Source organism: Pogona vitticeps, chromosome 5 (genome assembly GCF_051106095.1).
Source record: "Pogona vitticeps strain Pit_001003342236 chromosome 5, PviZW2.1, whole genome shotgun sequence".
NCBI classification, from domain to species: domain Eukaryota; kingdom Metazoa; phylum Chordata; class Lepidosauria; order Squamata; family Agamidae; genus Pogona; species Pogona vitticeps.
This window is the reverse complement of record NC_135787.1, coordinates 99,826,124-99,845,088: the sequence shown is the minus strand read 5'-3', so window position 1 is coordinate 99,845,088 and position 18,965 is coordinate 99,826,124. Positions and strand designations below refer to the sequence as shown.

The 18,965-nt window shown below is 41.8% G+C and overlaps 1 protein-coding gene across 1 annotated transcript; it reads right to left on the bottom strand.

Annotated features, from left to right (window-relative positions):
- Positions 1-1,160: 1,160 nt before the first annotated feature.
- On the bottom strand, positions 1,161-17,774 carry MANSC4 (MANSC domain containing 4). Its single transcript, XM_020785789.3, has 6 exons — positions 17,503-17,774; positions 16,927-16,968; positions 16,622-16,714; positions 13,568-14,133; positions 5,807-5,941; positions 1,161-2,918 (listed from the first exon to the last, which is right to left on the bottom strand). The coding sequence occupies exons 4-6, from the start codon at positions 13,842-13,844 to the stop codon at positions 2,266-2,268; spliced, it is 1,065 nt and encodes a 354-aa protein (XP_020641448.3). The 5' UTR covers positions 13,845-14,133; positions 16,622-16,714; positions 16,927-16,968; positions 17,503-17,774; the 3' UTR covers positions 1,161-2,265.
- Between the last annotated feature and the right edge of the window lie 1,191 nt (positions 17,775-18,965).

Below are 18,965 nucleotides of genomic sequence, written 5' to 3'. Positions count from 1 at the left end.
GTCCAGCCTTATGTTCTCAGGTGGTTGGATATTTTGGGGATTGCATTTATTCTATTCAGGGGTTTTTGCAGATGAAATCAAAATGATTGAGGCAGCTTTACGGATGTATTGCTTGCCTGGTTTTCTCCTATGTATGAGCAGGGGAATTCCTGATCCTGCCTTCTCAGGCATCGCTTTTTTTCAAATGGAGAGTACTGGCTCATGTACAGGCTCCTTTCTCTACAGACGTCTCACCGTCCATGTGAAAAATATGACAAAAAGAAGGAGGGACTTGGGTGCTCTCCTGCTCACATTTTGGAAAATAAAACCAGGTAAGCAATACCTGTATAGGGCGATGTCCAGAATGAGATGTCTCAAACTAACATTTCCTTTCGAGAAGGTGCCGGTAAAGGATGTTTCGAGGAATATATTTTAACATTTAAGTACTCTTGTCTTTCTGCATACCTAGAATTAATACAGTAGGCAATAGCTAATGTGTGTACTAAGAGTCAAAAGTCATTGGAAGCTATCTCAGAACAAGCTGTGGATATTCATAGCCTGCTGCACTGGCTGTAGCACTTGACATTACATGCTTTGGGATATGAAGTAGCCTGGCAGAACATTTGAACATAACATTTGAGAAAATGCCTTTGAGGCTGTTGCAGAAACTCCAGGTGGTGCAGAATGCAGCGGCCAGACTTCTTTGTGGAGTGAAAAAATAACAACACATCTCACCCACTCTGGCTGCACTGCATTGGCTGCCCACCCGGTTCCGCATCTTCAAAGTGTTGATGCTTACGTACAAAGCCCTAAACGGTTTAGGACCTCGATATTTGGTGGAATGCCTTCTCCCACCAAGAACTACCCAGATCACTCAATCGAGTCAGGAGGTGAGGCTGAGGAGCCTGACGCCGAGGGAGGCCCGAAAGGAAAAAAACAAGAAAACGGGCCTTTTCGGCAGTGGCTCCTCGCCTCTGGAACAACCTTCCTCCAGAGATTCGTGGGCCCCCGTTGCTGGGTATTTTTAAGACCCATCTTAAAACTTGGATGTTTGAGTAGGCTTTCCCTCCAGATAACACTTAATCTCTTCTTCTTTAATCTATTTTTTGTTATATTGCCATCTTGAAAAATATGTCTATTGTTTATTGTTGGTTACCTATTGTTATTGTTTAGTATATTGGTTTTTTGTTATATGTACATTTTACTGTGTTTTTATATGTCGCCTAGAGTGGTCATTTTGAACAGATAGGCGGGGTATAAATAAAATAAATAAATAAATAAATAAAATAAAAGGAAGTGTAACAGCACTACCCCTCATCACCTTCCTCACATGGAAAGCAATAATAGAGAGGCAGGACTGTCATGCTTTTATTCCTTATGTACTCAGTTTAATCCTATTCTGAACATTTGAATGAGAGGTTTGGCCTTGAATTAATATGCTATTCCACCTTGTTATTCAGGTGCTTGTGGGAGGATTTAATATCTTGCTAACGCTGCATAGAAATAAAGGGGAGGAAGGAGCCAGCTGCATGCAAATATTGGGCAAGCTTATCCACTGGAAGTAAGCTATAAAGCAGACAGCGAAGCAGAAATGAAACAGGGGAGCACATTGCTCCTTGAACTACAAGAGTGAAGTGACAGTTGCAATGTGGCTTTTATCGTATCACCTGCCATGAATGCCATGCACAGATAGTTGACGTTTTATAATCTTGTGCCGATGTTGCTACATATTTTGGTGGGCCCTTTCTGGTTGTAATCTTGTGCCTCATGGTTGAGTCAAGAAGTCTTTGATTCTGGCTCTGCCACAGCAATGAATTTACTAAATGGTTTTTGGTTTCTTACAACCTCAATGTCTTGACAGGTGTAACAGGATAAGAATTTCTCATAAGTTTCTTTTAAAAACTGCAGGGGGTGGGGTGCTGAAGGTGGAAATTGTATTTGAACATGTCCTAAGTGTAGATACATTTTTTGCATGGCCCCTTAATGGAACTACTCATGCTAAATTTTGTTGTAATGTCGACACGAATCTTAAGATCCCACATAATGTGAAATCCCATGGTGATCATAATCCCTATCAAAACAAAGCACATAAGCTAAAATATTAGATATTCTGGTCTAGTTTAATGGCATTCCAATATCTGCAACTAATCCCAAAATTGCTTATTTTTTCTACATATACAAAACTACATTTTCATTTCTTCCCCATCTGTCACTCCACTCCATCTGCCCATTTGAAATGCAAGTTGTTCAGCTGTTTCTTCTTTTTGGAATGTTTGCTCTTAAAAACTACTTTTGCCTGGATGCTGACACTCCTCTCCGCCTTGGTCTATAGCAGCCCTTCCTCTTTCTCTGGCATCCTCTTGCAAGGAAAATAGTGCAACAGCAAATGAAGGTCACCGAAGAACAAAACCCCACTGGAAACAACCAGCTCCACCTTTCCTTCCCTTTCCAAGCTGGTGTCTGGCCTTGGTCATCAGAGGTGTTGTTCCTTCCACTATAACCTTTGGTTTCATTCAGGTGTTTGCTGTTATTCATATGGGCTGGGCTGGGTATATGTGACAATCTCTTGACAAAGGTGAATAAGAAAGTAGGAAATGTTGCATTGTCAAAGATGGCTGTTGAATGGTTATTTTCTGAAATAATGTCTGTAAAATGGCCTTTCAGTAATGCAGTTGTAGGTCCTGAATTTGTAGTGGATGTAGTCTGTTGGGTGGACTGATCTGCAGGATTTGTCTTGGTGCTGTTTGTAGCCAGCTGTTGCATGACTGTGAAAGATGAGATCTCATGGGGAAGGTACCTTGAGTTTGTGGTTGCATTCAGGCATTTTTCTGAATCAACGAATCTTGCGCTTCCATGCCTTTCCCCTTTATTAAAAGAGGACCTGGTATTCATATCTTTAAAAGAGAGCTTCTGAAAAACAAGGACATCTGGATCCACCCCTGTTAAGGCACAATCCAAACATTAAGTGTTGGTTTAATGGCAGTGCCCTTCCCAAATACACCTTTCTAATTACACTTTGTAGCATGCCTAAAATTCATTTAGTCTGGAAGCTCTATTTGTTTTGGCTGGCACTGCTGAAGGCATCAAACAACATACAAGCACAGTGAAAATGCTGTTGAAACACAGTTGTCCATTATAGTCATACATTCATGCAGGAAACTCATAAATGCTCTTTCAAGCTGGATTCTAACAGCAGCACCTTTACTTTGTTTCCTTCAAACCCGGCAGAGGATCTAATTGTGCCTTAATAGCAAAAGAATGTGCTGGGCACAGCAACCAAATGGCATGAGAGGTTGCTCCAAATGAACTTGGTTTATGGAACTGCAACCAGGGTGGTCAAGTGTCTTGTTTACAAAAGACAATCATATGTGTGAATTTGAAGACCTCTCCAGTCCAAGTCCCACTGAAAGATCAGAAGCTCCAAGGAAGGCTTCAGAGTTAGTAGGCTACTGAAGAGCTGACACCTAGACAGCAGACTGATCACGCACACAATTACTTGGGCAGAGTTTCCCTCCCATTCTGTGACAGATACTCCATTTCTATTTCTTACAGCCATGTATTAAATTTGCACTTACACATAAAAGTGAACATAGGGAAACTTTATGCAAACCTGCATCCTCTTCTGTTCTCTTTTGGCAACATATAATTGGAGGTTCTCTATAATGGTTAACCAAACACATAAGAGGAGCGTGCTATGGAGTCTCCTCCCCCCCAACTTCTTTACTTACATGAAAGGTGCAGAATGTCTTGTATATGTGGAGGTGCTCCAGGAGAGCCACAACCTTGAGGAATTAGCATTTGCCACCATGCAGACAGCCTCAAGGCATTCAAGTGCTTCTCCCACTTTTCAGGTGAGCCCAATGACTGTGGGAGTGGGGGCTAGCACATTCACATCCTTACATACTGAGTTAACTTATATATATAACACCTCAATAGGCCTTGTTGTTGTTTATTTGTTTAGTCATGTCCGACTCTTCGTGGCCCCATAGACCAGAGCACGCCAGGCCCTCCTGTCTTCCACTTCCTCCCAAAGTTGGGTCAAATTCACGTTGGTAGCTTTGATGACACTGTCCAGCCATCTCGTCCTCTGTCATCCCCTTCTCCTCTTGCCTTCACACTTTCCTAACATCAGGGTCTTTTCCAGGGAGTCTTCTCTTCTCATGAGATGACCAAAGTATTGGAGCCTCAGCTTCAGGATCTGTCCTTCCAGTGAGCACTCAGGGTTGACTTCCTTTAGAATGGATAGGTTTGTTCTCTTTGCAGTCCAGGGGACTCTCAAGAGTCTCCTCCAGCACCACAATTCAAAAATATAAATTCTTCAGTGGTCAGCTTTCTTTATGGACCAGCTCTCAATTCCAGACACCACTACAGGAAAAACCATAGCTTTGACTATGCGGACTTTTGTTGGCAAGGTGATGTCTCTGCTTTTTAAGATGCTGTCAAGGTTTGTCATCCTTTTCCTCCCAAGAAGCAAGAAGCAGGCGTCTTTTAATTTCACGGCTGCTGTCACCATCTGCAGTGATCATGAAGCCAGGAAAGTAAAAACTGTCACTGCCTCCATATCTTCCCCTTCTATTTGCCAGGAGGTGATGGGACCAGTGGCCATGATCTTAGTTTTTTTGATCTTGAGCTTCAGACCATTTTTTGCATTCTCCTCTTTCACCCTCATTAAGAGGTTATTTAATTCCTCCTCACTTTCTGCCATCACAGTGGTATCATCTGCATATCGGAGTTTGTCCTTTCACATGATGTATTCTGCATATAAGTTAAATAAGCCGGGGGACAATATACAGCTTTTCTCAGGAGATAGACAAGGTGGTCAGGCACTCCCATTTCTTTAAGGACTTGCCATAGTTTGCTGTGGTCCACACAGTCAAAGGCTTTTGCATAGTCAATAAAGCAGAAGTAGATGTTTATCTGGAACTCTCTGGCTTTCTCCATAATCCAGCGCTTGTTAGCAATTTGGTCTCTAGTTCCTCTGCCCCTTCAAAAAACAGCTTGTACTTCTGGGAGTTCTCGGTCCAGATACTGCTGAAGCCTGCCTTGGAGGATTTTGAGCATGACCTTGCTAGCGTGTGAAGTGAATGCAATTGTACGGTAGTCGGAGCATTCTTTGGCACTGCCCTTCTTTGGGATTGGGATGTAAGTAAGTAAGTAAGTAAGTAAGTAAGTAAGTAAGTAAGTAAGTAAGTAAGTAAGTAAGTAAATAAATAAATAAATAAATAAATAAATTTAGGCACATTGGAAATGCAAAGTTCACGAAAGCTCACATTGAAAAAAAATGACAGTCTTTAAGGTGCCACTACATTTTATTCTTTTTATTTGTTCTTTTATTATTTTTTCTTTACTTTTATCTTGTTTTGATGTATAATGCAAACTTTCTGGTACTTTTGTGGAGCTAATGATGCATCTTAATGAACAAATGTAAGGGAGACCATGTGGTTCAAACAGAATAAAATACAAATGCAAAAATAGGTGATACTTTTGTAGACCATTTAAAAAAATCATCATATAGTACACGAGCTTTCATGGATCAAAGCACTACTTCATCATGCTTGTACCAGTGTGAAGAACTTAAAAATTCCAAAAGTTCATGGCAAGATGGATGTAAGGGAGGTCTTTCCCCCCCTTTTTTTTTTAACAATAGCAGCTTAAATAAAATAATTCAGAGAAGCGCTAGTCAGAAATTATTCAGTGTGGAGTATGGTTACGTCCTCTATCCCCATGTGCTCCAAATTTCTGTCTTCTAAAGTGTCCTTTAATTTGGAAAAAATATTTTAACACATATTTGTAAATGGCACACAACCTTCTCTTGAGAATACCTTACCTGCTGTGATGTTGTATAACACAACGTTGATTTTAGGCTTCAGTATACAGCTCTCCAATGCTGGACAATAAACATGCAAGCAGTTAAGGTTCCAGTGGTTGGTTTCATAGTAGAAAACTGCCAAGTTACAGGAAACTAAAAGCAGGGAATGAAAAAAAACTTTGAATAGATCTAAAAGGAGGGGTTGTAATCCCCTTTGCGCTGTAATACATTATCCTTGGAATAGTCTGTCAACAGGATGAGCTTTTTGTTCAATCTCACAGCATAATAAAAATAAGGCACATTAAAAGTTGAGCATTTAATATTAAACAAATGGAATCAAAACTAAGTGGTAACAAACCCTGTGTGTGCTTACTAGTTGACTACTTTGTATATAAACATTACCCTTTATTCATGTGTACATTACCTTTTATGCACACATTACTAGACTTGCATGTTACAAGTATCTATACACTGAAAGATGTAATATGTGAATGAGAAGACTGTCTGTAGGCACCTCTCATAATTATCAAAGGGAGGCTTGGCTGCATCTCTTGTCAATTCACAAACTCAGGCGTGTTTCTATTTACTGTGTAGGAAAGTGGCTGGTTATCCTAAAAGGAAGGAAGGCACATTCCATTCTGTTCTACACACCAAGAGACTTGTGTGTTACCAGAGGACACAGGTTTTTACTGGAGAGCATGCATTTATGCACAGTAGCCTGCCACTTGCCAGTCAACAACCTGGCACACAAATTTACTGACATGACACACATAATTTAGATTTGTGTAGTAATTAAAATGCTACTGACTTTTGTCCAAGAAAGTCTAGATTTGCCGGGGGAGGGGGGAGAGTTAAATTAGGCAACTGGCCCAGATTTGATTTTTACAGAAACTTCTTGCAACAGAACCAGAGATCAAAAACTTTTTTATTGAGTTGGTAACCCTATTTAACTCTGTTCGTACATATTTGACTACATAAATTAGACTAAGCTGACAATGGTCCAAAATTCCCAATCCAGAATTAAGTATGCTGGCAGGGTTACCTACCAGGATAAGTACCTTTAAATGTGAGTTTTGCTTTGCCAATTCAGGGCTTCTGTAATGGATGAGCTTACTCTATTAGCTCTTATATCAATCATTCCTTTTTATCTTACCAGCATGTATCTTGCTCTAAAGTCTGAGACTTAACTGTGTAACACAGAACTGCCCTTTGTTTGAAAGCTTGGTTCAAAAGACTAACAAAGTATTGCTGTGGAATACAACAGATAGAATTGGAGGACTTTTAAAAGGTGAAGCTAAGGATCACAGAACTGAGTAATCACAGGGAGGTGACTTAGTCCTATAGATCAAAGAAAAGGGGACCACCAGTTGGGAAAATGCAACATGCAAGCCAATTAGGCACAGGAGTAAAAATTTCATGTAAAACTTTGAAAACATTTCACAGGTTGCATCTCTTTCCAATATATCATGTGTTGAGGAGTTGCTACACATGGAAGCTATGAGCTGGGAAGTGTGAATTGCATTTTTCTTTCACCTAATGAGCTTTGCCACTGGCACATGTAAATTCAGCTGCCTTGGGTCCTTTTGGGGAGAAAAGTGGGGTAAAAGTATTTTAAATAAATAATAATATTAAAAATTTACTTGGAAATGTGGCCTAGTAATAACAAAATTTAAGACTGTCACAGAACAATTTGCCCTTTCCTGAGTCTCTCCCAGCTCCACTGCCATTTCTTCACATGATGTACACTTTATGTACATCATGTGAAGAAATGGCAGTGGGGCAACAACACCTAATGGCTGAAAATCCTGTTTGCAGAACTATGCTGCAGAAGGTTGGTGGCATCATCAAACATGGTGAGTTTTTGAAAACAGAAATTTTTTGATTCCTTCCTACCACAAAGTCCTGAGGTTCCCCAGAATCTCTTCCATTGTGAGGAAGCCATTGTGGGTCCATGGGGTGGGTGGTATCTTTAATTTCCAAAATCACCCTCACTCGTAAAATTATCTGTGTCCCATGAACTCCAACAGCCCTCCCAGACACACAAAGGGATTCAAGAGCTTCAGGAATAATCAGAATTATTTAAAAATTTCTGAACAGTTGCTGGCATCATCAGCCTTACATAACACAGATGTGCAAACAGAATGTCAACAAAATAGGAGTCACACAAGCGTGAATGTTGGTGAGCAGAAGAGGGTTTCCTGTAGACCAGTGGTTCTTAACCTTTGTTACTCAGATGCTTTTGAACTGCAACTCCCAGAAACCCCAGTCAGCACAGCAGGTGGTGAAGGCTTCTGGGAGTTGCAGTCCAAAACTCCTGAGTAACCCAAGGTTAAGAACCAGTGCTGTAGACCATCTTGACTGCTGCCATTGCTGTTGTCAACATTCAGGCTGCCCTTTGCTATGTAAAGCTTGGTATCATTTTTCCTGCTGGCAACATGGGCCTGATATTATGCAGCAATTTTGTGCCATTTACTGGCTTTTTGAATTGTGGGTACAGAAGCACAATATCCCACATTCATAAATGAAGTTTTTTGAAGAACTGAATTTCCTGGCTTTTTAACACAAAAGTTTAAATATACATATGCTACCACAAATCCAATCAGAAATTTTCCTTATATAGAATTACCCAATGGTAGAAGATTCCAGAAGATGAGCATATGATCTACAGTATATAGTGGTTACTGAGAGAACAAAGAAGTGAGAACTGCTTGGATGTGGCTGTAATCCCTCTGAGCTGTTTCGGACTTAATGAGATGGTGAAGCAAAGGTGTAAGTAGGTACAACACATACAATGGAGAAACATACGCATGCTTTAACCTCTCGTTTAATGCTCCCATGCCCGCTCCACCAAATGCAGACTGGAAAGCTATGTTCCAATTTCATATCACTTTCTTTGAGTTAAGCAAGCTGAAAAAGAAAAACTATATTGGACTAAAAACTCTATGGGTATGTTGTGTACATTTCCAAATACAGTGTTGTCTCGACTTACGACCATAATCTGTTCCAGAAGATGGATGTAACTTGAGATAGTAGTAAGTCAAAGCATGCATTCCCATAGGAATGCATGGGAACACAATTAATCCATTCCGACCAAAAAAAAATCACCAAAAAAGTAAAATAAAAATAAAACACTGCAAGCCCCATAGGAACGCGCTGGGGCTGCAAAAAATAAAAATAAAAATAAAAAAACGAAACACTGAAAATAAACGGAGCAAGTCCCACACTGGTACTGCAAAAAAAAAAAAAATCACCAAAAAACAAACACCAACACAGCACAGAAACATAAGCCCCCCAGTCCAAAACCACCCTCCAGCACCCTCCCAGAACAGTTTTTAAAAAGCAAAAAGCAGCACCTTACCTTACTAGGCAGTTCCAAGCCTCTTCCGATGACACTCACTCTAACCGAGCTGAGCCCGCTACGCTCAGGGACCTAGCAGTGCCGGCGGCAGTGGCCCCGTGGAGGGCAGCAAGGAGCGCTGGTGCCAGAGTGGGAGGCGGTCTTGGACACCACCAGCGGGCAAGCCACCTGCTGCTCATGGACCCAGCAGCAGAAATGGTATCGGCCCAGCAAAGGGTGGCAAGGTGTGCCGAGGCCCGACGCAGCCGCTGGAGCCAGCTGGGGGTGCCCGACGCCTCCGGCAATGGCAGCTGCTCCAGCGGCTGCTCGCTGGGGCAACCACGTCGGGCGGCGCTGCTCCTCGCCGCCGTGGGGCCGATGCCGCCGATGCTACTGGGCCCCTGAGCAGCAGCTGACTCGCCCGCCGGTGGTGCCCGATGCTGCCTCCCACTACGGCACCGGCTCTGGCACACCACGCCATGAAGGAGGAGGAGGCAGCGCGGGAGGACCCTTCCTCCAGGAGCTGGGATCGGGGGGCCCTCCTCCTCCACGCCGAGGACTGGGACCCAGCAGCAGCTTTGACATCGGCCCTGTGGAGGGCGGCAAGGAATGCCAAGGGACATGCCGCTGCCTCCCCTTGCCACTGCATCCTTTTCCCTAACCGTTGGGGCGAAACACTTAAAAAGAAGCAGCCTCTTTGCCACCAATGGTTAGTACATTTGAATTTCCTCCCTTTCCCCCTCCCTTTTTGGTTGTAACTCGAAGCTCCGGTCGCAAGTCGAAGCAAAATTTTGCAGCCAGAGCTGGTCGTAGGTCAAAATAGTCATAAGTGGGGACGTACGTAAGTCAAGGCACCACTGTATGCCCCATTGCTTTTTTGAATTCTTTTTTAAAAGGAAGAGGCTGGAGTTAGCAAAGAACGTCACTGGAAAGCAAGATCAAAATCATGCATATTATGTGAAAGGAAGACAGTGAAGAAAGACAGGGATAAAAATCAAGTCATTTAAAATGTATTGATTGAGATACTAAAGACAGCCAGAAAAGCAAACAAGTGGGTGCTCAGCAATCAGGTCAAGTCTGAACTCTCAAGCAAAAAATGAGTAATCTGAGTCTATCCTACCATGCATATACAGTGGTGCCTTGACTCGCAAATGGCCTGACCTACGAATAATTTGACTTATGAACAACTCCGGCTGCAAAATTTTGCTTTGACTTGCAGCCAGAGCATTGGCTTACGAACGGGAAAAGGCAGGGGAAAAAGGCGGGAAATACAGTTGGTGGCAAAGAGGCTGCTTCTTTGTAGCTCTTTCGCCCCAACAGTTAGAGCAGGCCGTTAGGCGCAGGAAGCCAGTGTGTTCCCTGCCCATCCCTGGCATGGGTTTACTCATGAGTAGGTATCACCAATGTTGTGGGTCTACTCGTGAGTAAGCACTGCCAAAGGCATGGGTCAGAGGGGCTCCGTGGACGGGGCGTGTGGCAGCGGCGCAGGAGGAGGAAGGAGAAGCAGCCGGGTGCCGGTGCTTTCGAAGTCTCCACAGAGGCTTTGGACTGGTAAGGTGCTGCTTTTTCCTTTTAAAAAAATTGTTCTGGGTGGGTTTTGGAGGGTAGGTTTGGGCTGGGGGGTATTACGTTTCTGTGTTGCTTTGGTTTTTTTGTTTGTTTGTTTGTTTGTTTGTTTTGGCAGTCTCAGCATGGGACTTGCTCCAATGTTTATTTTTGGATTTTTATTTTTGCAGTCCCAACGTGGGACTTAGAGTGTTTTATTTTTTATTTATTTATTTATATTTGGTTTTTTTTTTCCCTTCAGCCAGAATGGATTAATTGGTTTTCAATGCAATCCTATGGGAAATAGTGCTTTAACTTACAAATGTTTTGACTTACGGCCACCGTTCCAATACGGATTAAGTTCGTAAGTCAAGGCACCACTGTATAATGGAAACGCGAACATTCTAAATGACTGAACTATTTGCATAGTATAGCATTCTGACTAATCAGAATATGTCTGGAATAATGATTTATGTGTTGTAATCTATGAGCACAAATAGGCCTATGACTGGACAGTGCTTTGGGGATGATCCTACATAAAAATCATGTGACTATGAGAATCTGTGCATCGGATCCATGTTTTTGCACCACTGTAAAGCCATGTGCTCGGAGACCCATGATTTCTGTGATGTAGTCTGTGGGCACAGATGGGCCCTGTGATTGGATAGTGGTTTGGGGATGCTTCTATATAAAAATCATGTCGATCCAAGAATTGCTGGATAACAATTTGGTTCAGGTCTCTGGCTGCGAAACCAGAGGTAGGGAGTTCGATTCCCCACTGTGCTTCCTTGACGGGCTGGACTTGATGATCCATAAGGTCCCTTCCAGCTCTGCAATTCTAAGGTTGTTGTTGTCATTGCCATCATAATCATCATCTGCACCTTGGATTGGTGTTTTTGCACCCATGCAAAGCCATACACTCAGGGACCCATAATTTCGGTGTTGTAATCTATGGGCACAAATGGGACTTATGGCTGTTCAGTTGTTTGGGGATGATCATGTGGATCCATATCCACATTTTTAAATCACTGCAATTATGCACTGAAGGACCCATTATTTCTGTGGTGTCTACCAGGAACAAATGGGTCCTGTGATGGAAGAGTGGTTTGGGGATAATCCTACATAAAAAATAATGTGGAATCATGGGCATCTCTCCCTTGGACTGGTGTTTTGCGCCACTGAAAAGCCATGTGCTCAGGTACCCACTATTTCTGTGTTTTAGTGTGTGGGCAGAGATGGGTCTTATGACTGGACAATGGCTTGTGGATGATCCTGCATAAAAATCATGTGGCTCCATGAAGATAGTGAATCAGATCTATATTTTTGCATCACCGCAAACCTGTGGTGCAGTCTTTGGGAATGGTCCTGCATACAAATAATGTAGATCCACAAGGATCCATATGTTGGATCCATATTTTTGCACCACTGCAAAGCCATGTGCTGGGGAACCCATATATTCTGTATTGTAATCTATGGGCACAAAATGGGACCTATGAGTGGACAGTGGTTTGGGGATAATCTTCCAGAAAAAAATCATGTGGTTCCATGAGCATTTCTGCCTTGGTTTGGTGTTCTGAGTCACCGCAAAGCCATGTGCTGGGAGAACCATGATTTCTGTCTTGTAGTCCATGGGCACTGATGGTCATTGGAAAATGGTTTGGGGATGACCCTGCAGAAAAATTACATGAATCCATGAGTCGCATTTTTGCGCCACTGCAATGCCATGCACTGAAGGTGCCATTATTTCTGTGATGTCGTCTGTGGGTGCAAATGGGTTCTATGATCTGACAATGGTTTAGGGAGGATTATATCTAGAAAATCATGTGGATCTGTCCAGATACTCAAGAACAGTGGCAGGAGGCTGAAACCAGCCAACTGCAGAATGCTGCTTGGATTACTTTTCCTCTACCTGCCAATTGCCTCAAGCCTGGCTGAAAAGAATTGCAGCCATGGTGATGCAGGGTCAAGCAGCTGGAGGCAAAGAGGGAACAGTAATCAGGAGAGAGTTTTTGCCAGACATTTTAGAGGGGGTGCATTTGCATCAGAATTCCAGTATGTCCCTGGCTCCTGAATGGATCTTTTCAAATATTCTCATAGGCTGGATTTAAAAATGTTTGGCCAGGAAGGAGTTAAATGGTTTCTTTCACACCGAACACCATGACAGGGTTAAAAGTGAAAGGCTTCTGACACCTGCTCTGTATAGCTGCCTGGCTGACTCCAGACACATTCTGATTGCTCAGAATGCTATGCTATGCAAATAAGTCAGGTTAGAATGTTCAAAGTTATTAAAAAGCCAGCAGATTTCATATGTTTTAGGTAAAAGCACTAATTAAAATGTCTGAATTAGAGCCATGAACTGCTCAATTATTGTGAATGAAAAAAGCAGCTAAAATGAATGTGTTCTTTTTCAGGTAAGCAAATTTTGTCTTATAAATGGATTTCATCTTTTTTTCCAATGGGCTGTAAATTGCTGGTTGCTAGCTTCTGCATGAGGTAAGAACAGTGTTATTTGCCCAAACATCCCCAAATTTGGTACAGAGCAAGAGCAAACTTTCTGCTATATCTGTGCAAAATTAGGTGCTGATCCAAGGCCCAGTTTCATAGCTATAACGTTTTGTTTGGGGCACCACTATTTTTTCAGTTGGCTTGTGGAATTAGACTTCAAATCTCCAAAGTCCTAGCCAGTAGAGCAACTGGTCCGGGCTGGCTTGAGTTACCGTTCGACAACCTATGAAGGGCAACGTTTTCCCCAGCCATCTTCTAGCATGTGACAGAGCACAGGAAAACAGATTTGGCACATACATTTCATATCTTGATGAAAGTAAAAAAATAAAATATTGTTTTTAGAAACGACTACTTACTTTCATTCTTTACAGAGGAAGTAAACAAATCCTTACCATTTTTCAGGAGGCAACATTTCCGACTGCACTGTTGTGCTGTCAGTTCTGTGTATAACTTGAGGACGTGGGCTCCTCGCCTCTGCGAATGTTCCAGATCAATGGTAAGGCCTGGGAATCGTCGGATCCAACAGTTTTTGAAAAAAGTAGTGGGTGAGCAAAGGGAGTCTGTTCTCCACACCAAGCTCAAAAGCAGAAAGACCTCCAACATGGCCATTAGCAGAAATTTATCTGCGGATTGAGACTGGCAGAAGTCTCTTCTCCAAAGCAGAAGCATTGTCCACCAGAGAGCGCCTCCTGTGGTGTGTTAATGACACTGTTGGACTGCACAACCTTCACACAGCATATACTCAAGATATTTTGGATACGAGTGTGCTGGAATGAGGAAGGCATTTGCAATTGCCTGGGACAATGTCACCCCACACGCCCATCTCTGGAGTTTGTGGAATGATGAAAGAGTCTTTGAAGAACATAAGGACTGATTCCTTCCTGTATTTCAAACAGTTATTGGGCACTTTAAGTTGTTCTCCAAGGTCTTATGTGGACTATGTTTAATCTGAGTAGACCTGGCAAAATAAGCAGTAAATAGACAAATTTTATCAGGCAACACTGTAGTAGAAACAAAACAGTTCAGTTATTTCTTAAATTGGTAGAATGTCACATTTATTTTTAATTGTCCTACTTATTGTGAACATCCTTAACTGTATCTTTTAATTTAATTATAGTACTTAAATTGCCTAGCTATCCCTACACATCTGCTACTTAACATAACCCTGGCTATGCTAAGCTATGTGAGTTTAGAATTGCAACCTTAAATGCACACCATAAGATTTAGTTCCAGGAGAACATGCACAGGAAAGGGTGGTACTTTTCACAGAACTCTGTGGCATCTCATGTTCTTCCATTATGGATGTGATTGGTGTGTGTCTACCTTCACAAACCACTGTGATACACTGTCAAGGTCTCAATCTGGTCTATCTCCCCCTCCTTTCTTGTTTTTGTTTTCTTTTTGAATTTTTAAATCCGATTTCTGAACATTCTGTGCCTCAGCTGCCCTCAACTTTCTGTAAGTCATGGATGCTCCTGAGCATTTATTAGGTCGCTTTGTTATTGTTGCTAGTCATTTTTCTTTAAATGTATGTATCAATACACTCCTGGATATCTGTGGAGTACACTACATATGTATATTGTCCTCTACTACCGTGTTTCCCCGAAAATAAGACAGGTCTTATGTTAATTTTTGCTCCAAAATGCATTAGGGCTTATTTTCAGGGGATGTTTTATTTTTTTCATGTACAACAATCTATATTTTTTCAAACACAGTGGTGCCTCGACTTACGAAATTAATCCATATTGGAACAGTGGCCGTAACTCAAAATGTTCGTAAGTTGAAGCACCATTTCCCATTGAAATGCATGGGAACAGGATTAATCCATTCCAGCACTTCAAAAACAATGCCAAAATTTTTTAAAGCACACCGAAAGCTTCCTGTGCCCAGCAGCAAACTGAAGCCGCCCTGCTTCTCTTTCCTCCTCCTGCGCCACCACCGCAGGTCTTTCGTGGGCCTTACTCATGAGTAGACCCACACCAGGGATGGACAGGTAGCGCACTGGCTTCCTGCACCCAGCGGCGATCCGGAGCTGTCCCCGCCTCTCCTTCCTCCCCCTGCACCCCAGGAGTAAAAAAGTTCCCTGACCCCCTGCTCTATCCATTGGGGCGAAAGAGCTACAAAGAAGCGGCCTTGTCGCCACCAATGGTTTGAATTTCCCGCCTTTCCCCCCTGCCTTTTTCTGTTCGTACATTGAAGCTCCACTCACAAGTCAAAGCAAAATTTTGTGAGCGGAGCTGCTCGTAAGTCTAAATGTTCATAGGTAGGGGCGTTCGTAAGTCGAGTCACCACTGTACAGTCATGTCAACTTCTGGTTGCTGCACGATGGTGGAGGGCGGGGTTTCACTTAATTGGGGCTTATTTTTGGAATAGGGCTTATATTACGACCATCCTGAAAAGTCATAATAGAGCTTATTTTCAGGTTAGGTCTTATTTTCAGGGGAACAGGGTAGTCAGATAGGTCTTTTTGATCACAAGTTAGATTTCAAAAGATATGGTGACAACCTATCTACAACTGTCATCTTTGAACAATGGAAAGAGATGACCACAAAGGCACAGTTTTACATGTGGCCAAAAAGATTCTTATGGCATAAGTTTGGAGTGGTAAATAAAAAGTTACAACAATACAGACAACACTTTTCCATTCAGTAGCCAAGTGGCTTCTAGGTAGATTAGGCATCCTTCAGTCTCAAGAGACTATGGTAACATGTTCTGAATAGAGAACTTGGAACAGTGTCTAGTGGCTGTGTATTTGTTATGTAAAGCCAAGTGGCTTTATATTTGTTATATTTAGTCTAATTTAGTCAATAGGACTGAAAAAATTCACACAGTAATGATCAGTTGTCACAAAGATAGCCATATTAGACCGCTCCAACAGCAAAACAAACACAAAGAGAAGTCTTGTGGCACTTTTAAAACCAATAATTTTATTTCTGCGAGCTTTTGTGATTTGCAGATTGATTTTGTGGAAATCCATTGTTATCTACAAAAGCTCATACTGAAATAAATTACTGTATACTGTACATTAGTCTTAAAAATGCCACAATACTTTTGCTTGTGTCTTATTTGGGCTGTTACAAGCATAATGTCATATATAATTATATTCTACCTCTATAGTATTTATTCTGCTGAATAAATAGTATGTGCAGCAGATGGTTATGATCGGTCACCACTTTTTAACTTATATAATTATAATCATGTGAAATTATTACATTAAGTTATTCAGTAATGGTTTTGACATCAGCCGTCACTTTTCATTTCGGCTTTTATTTACTGCAGGGTTAGATGTACTTTATTAATTTAGTAATACAATCCCACACATATCTACTCAGAGATATGTCCCACTGAACCCTACCTCCAGGCAAGGTGCAAGGGTGCTGGATTGGAGTCTTATTCATTATTTCATCACTGCACTTCCCTTTTATGGATCATGTTTATCTCATTACCTCTTATAAGAAGATTTGCCGCCAGATTTCTGTGTAAAAGAAACAAAGTGTTGGCTCATAATTCTGATTCTCTCCAGACTTTTAATTCTCAGCCTGCAACGAATAGGTACTGTATGTAAGTATAACAAATATCAATCCTCCATCTCAAGGTTTCCAAAAACATTGACATTTGATCTTTCATCTCCCAGGAAAATAGATAGTACATAATGGATTAGCATAAGACATAAAAGATGGAAACAATTAAAACACACGCACTAATGCAGCCATTGCAAAACTCAACTGAAGCACAGTATCACTTTTCTTACCTGAACTCTGTGGATGTGGCTGTTCCTTGTTCTCCATATATTCTGTTCGCACAAAGACAGGCAGGATTACTCCACAACATTAAACACAGAAAAGACCTACTGTATTTGCAAATTCATGCACAATTACATTGTTAGACTTGTGGCTGCTTTAAGGTTGGTTATGGGAGCAGATAGATATGGGGGCAGATTGCTAGCACAAAGACTGTTCCCGTTGCACACTCTCCTTGCATTCAGAGAGAATGGCAGCAGAGTTCCTTTCTCTTGAAGTCTGGTGCCTGGTAGTTAACCCCTTTCCTGCCAAGGAGCCAAAGAGAACTGAAATCATGAAACCCATTTTGTTTTTGTTTTTTTGTTTCAGGTTAATTAATTCATACATAATGTAGAGCAGAAAACACATATAATGAATTGGAGAGAACCCAATTCATACCCGATCACATTCAGCACAACTTGACAAGTTACTCATCACCTTTCCCCACTGTTGTGAATGTCATTTTCCAATTTGCTTAACAAATATCTTCATTTCCAATGCACAGATTTCATACATCCATTCAAACCATCATGTATCTGCCTCCTTACTTTCTACTAACTTGTCCATGCCAAGCATACAGTGGTGTGCACTGTCCAATGTTCAGTGCTTTCTGACTCTTTCCTCAGCATCTGGAGAGTATCAGCATGTCCCATCAAGTTTCAACTTTCCAGTCCTCAGTGCTAAGATTGAAATTTACAGAGAGAGATAATTTGGAGGAAGAGTGTTCTTGCTTTTCTGGGGGTGCTGTAGTGTATACGTCTGTCAACAGACAAATGAATAAAGGTATATGATGCACATGGATGCATGCTGTATGAAGCGCCCCCCCCCCCCCCAAATCAGACTCAGCTTTCCAGTCTTCAATGGTGACACATCTCTGCTTTAAAACTCACATGTAGGAATTACAGAAGTCAAATTATAAGGAACAGAAAATAAGAAGCCTTTTTGTGTGAAGATATAGGATAGGAACCTATACTTGTAGCGTTATTATTTTCACCCCACCCCATACTGTCTCAATACCACTATTAGACGATCATTTCAGGACTCAGCTGGTATTTTAACAGCATGGGCTACTTGCATTTCAAAATGCTCCTCCACACTCCTACAAATGGGGAATTGGAATGAAGGGGAGGGGATCTAAATCATGGCTTAATGTGCTCTGCTCACCTTTTCCTGAAGAAAGAGCAAATGTTGGAGGACGTTCTTCTCACCTTGCATGTTTAGACTGCAGAATCTGTTACCATTGAATTTTCCACTTGGTAATGGCAAGCAGAATTCCCTGTATAGCATGATGATGGGGTGAACTAAGGGTGGGTGGGATGATTTCACAGCCTGTTTGTGAGCTTCCAGAGGTATCTGGCTGGATGGTGCTGGATTTGTTTCCTTACTCCCAGATACTTATTAACACAAAATATCAAAACACAGCATAATTGTTCAGCTGAATAAAAAACCAACATGTATGTGCTTCGGCAGCCCGAACTAAGATTCAAACTAACCTATATGAAGCATCACTATGCTGAGGAAGCTCTCCCTTTCAACATCAATCATTATCATCATTGTTGTGTTTTCTGACCAACTAAGTCATTTTTGCACCCTGCATATTTATGTGTGGTAACCCAAGATGACAAGGTAAGCAACTGGGCCAAATTCAGCACTGTACTAATCGGGCATTGCTTGAAACAGGATGTGGGATTAGGCTATGGCCTGATCAAGCAAGGTGGTTCTGACTTATGATTAGGCTGTAAACTACAATCCACCTTATTAAAACAACATAGTAAGATACAGAATGTAGAGACATCCATAATGTGCAATAAGACACCATTCTGTGCTCCACAGAACAAAAAGCCCTCACAAATGCACAACTCGAAAGGAATGAGCCCACACAGAGGAGGTTTTCTACTTGCCTCACCCTGGGTTTATTCAGTGAACCTCTTCACCTGAGGCAGGGACAAAGAGACTCCATTCTGGAACCTCTAGCGGGCTACCCTAACTGGATTGAGTATCACGGCCATCA

What these genes read in the sequence shown, in the direction of transcription:
- MANSC4 (XM_020785789.3), bottom strand. Translation starts at nt 13,844, where the DNA reads ATGCTTCTGCTTTGGAGAAGAGACTTCTGCCAGTCTCAATCCGCAGAT. An exon ending in ATGTTGCCTCCTGAAAAATG is followed by an intron (nt 5,942 to 13,567) that starts GTAAGGATTTGT and finishes CCCTGCTTTTAG; the next exon opens with TTTCCTGTAACTTGGCAGTT. An exon ending in GTTATACAACATCACAGCAG is followed by an intron (nt 2,919 to 5,806) that starts GTAAGGTATTCT and finishes GTGCCTTAACAG; the next exon opens with GGGTGGATCCAGATGTCCTT.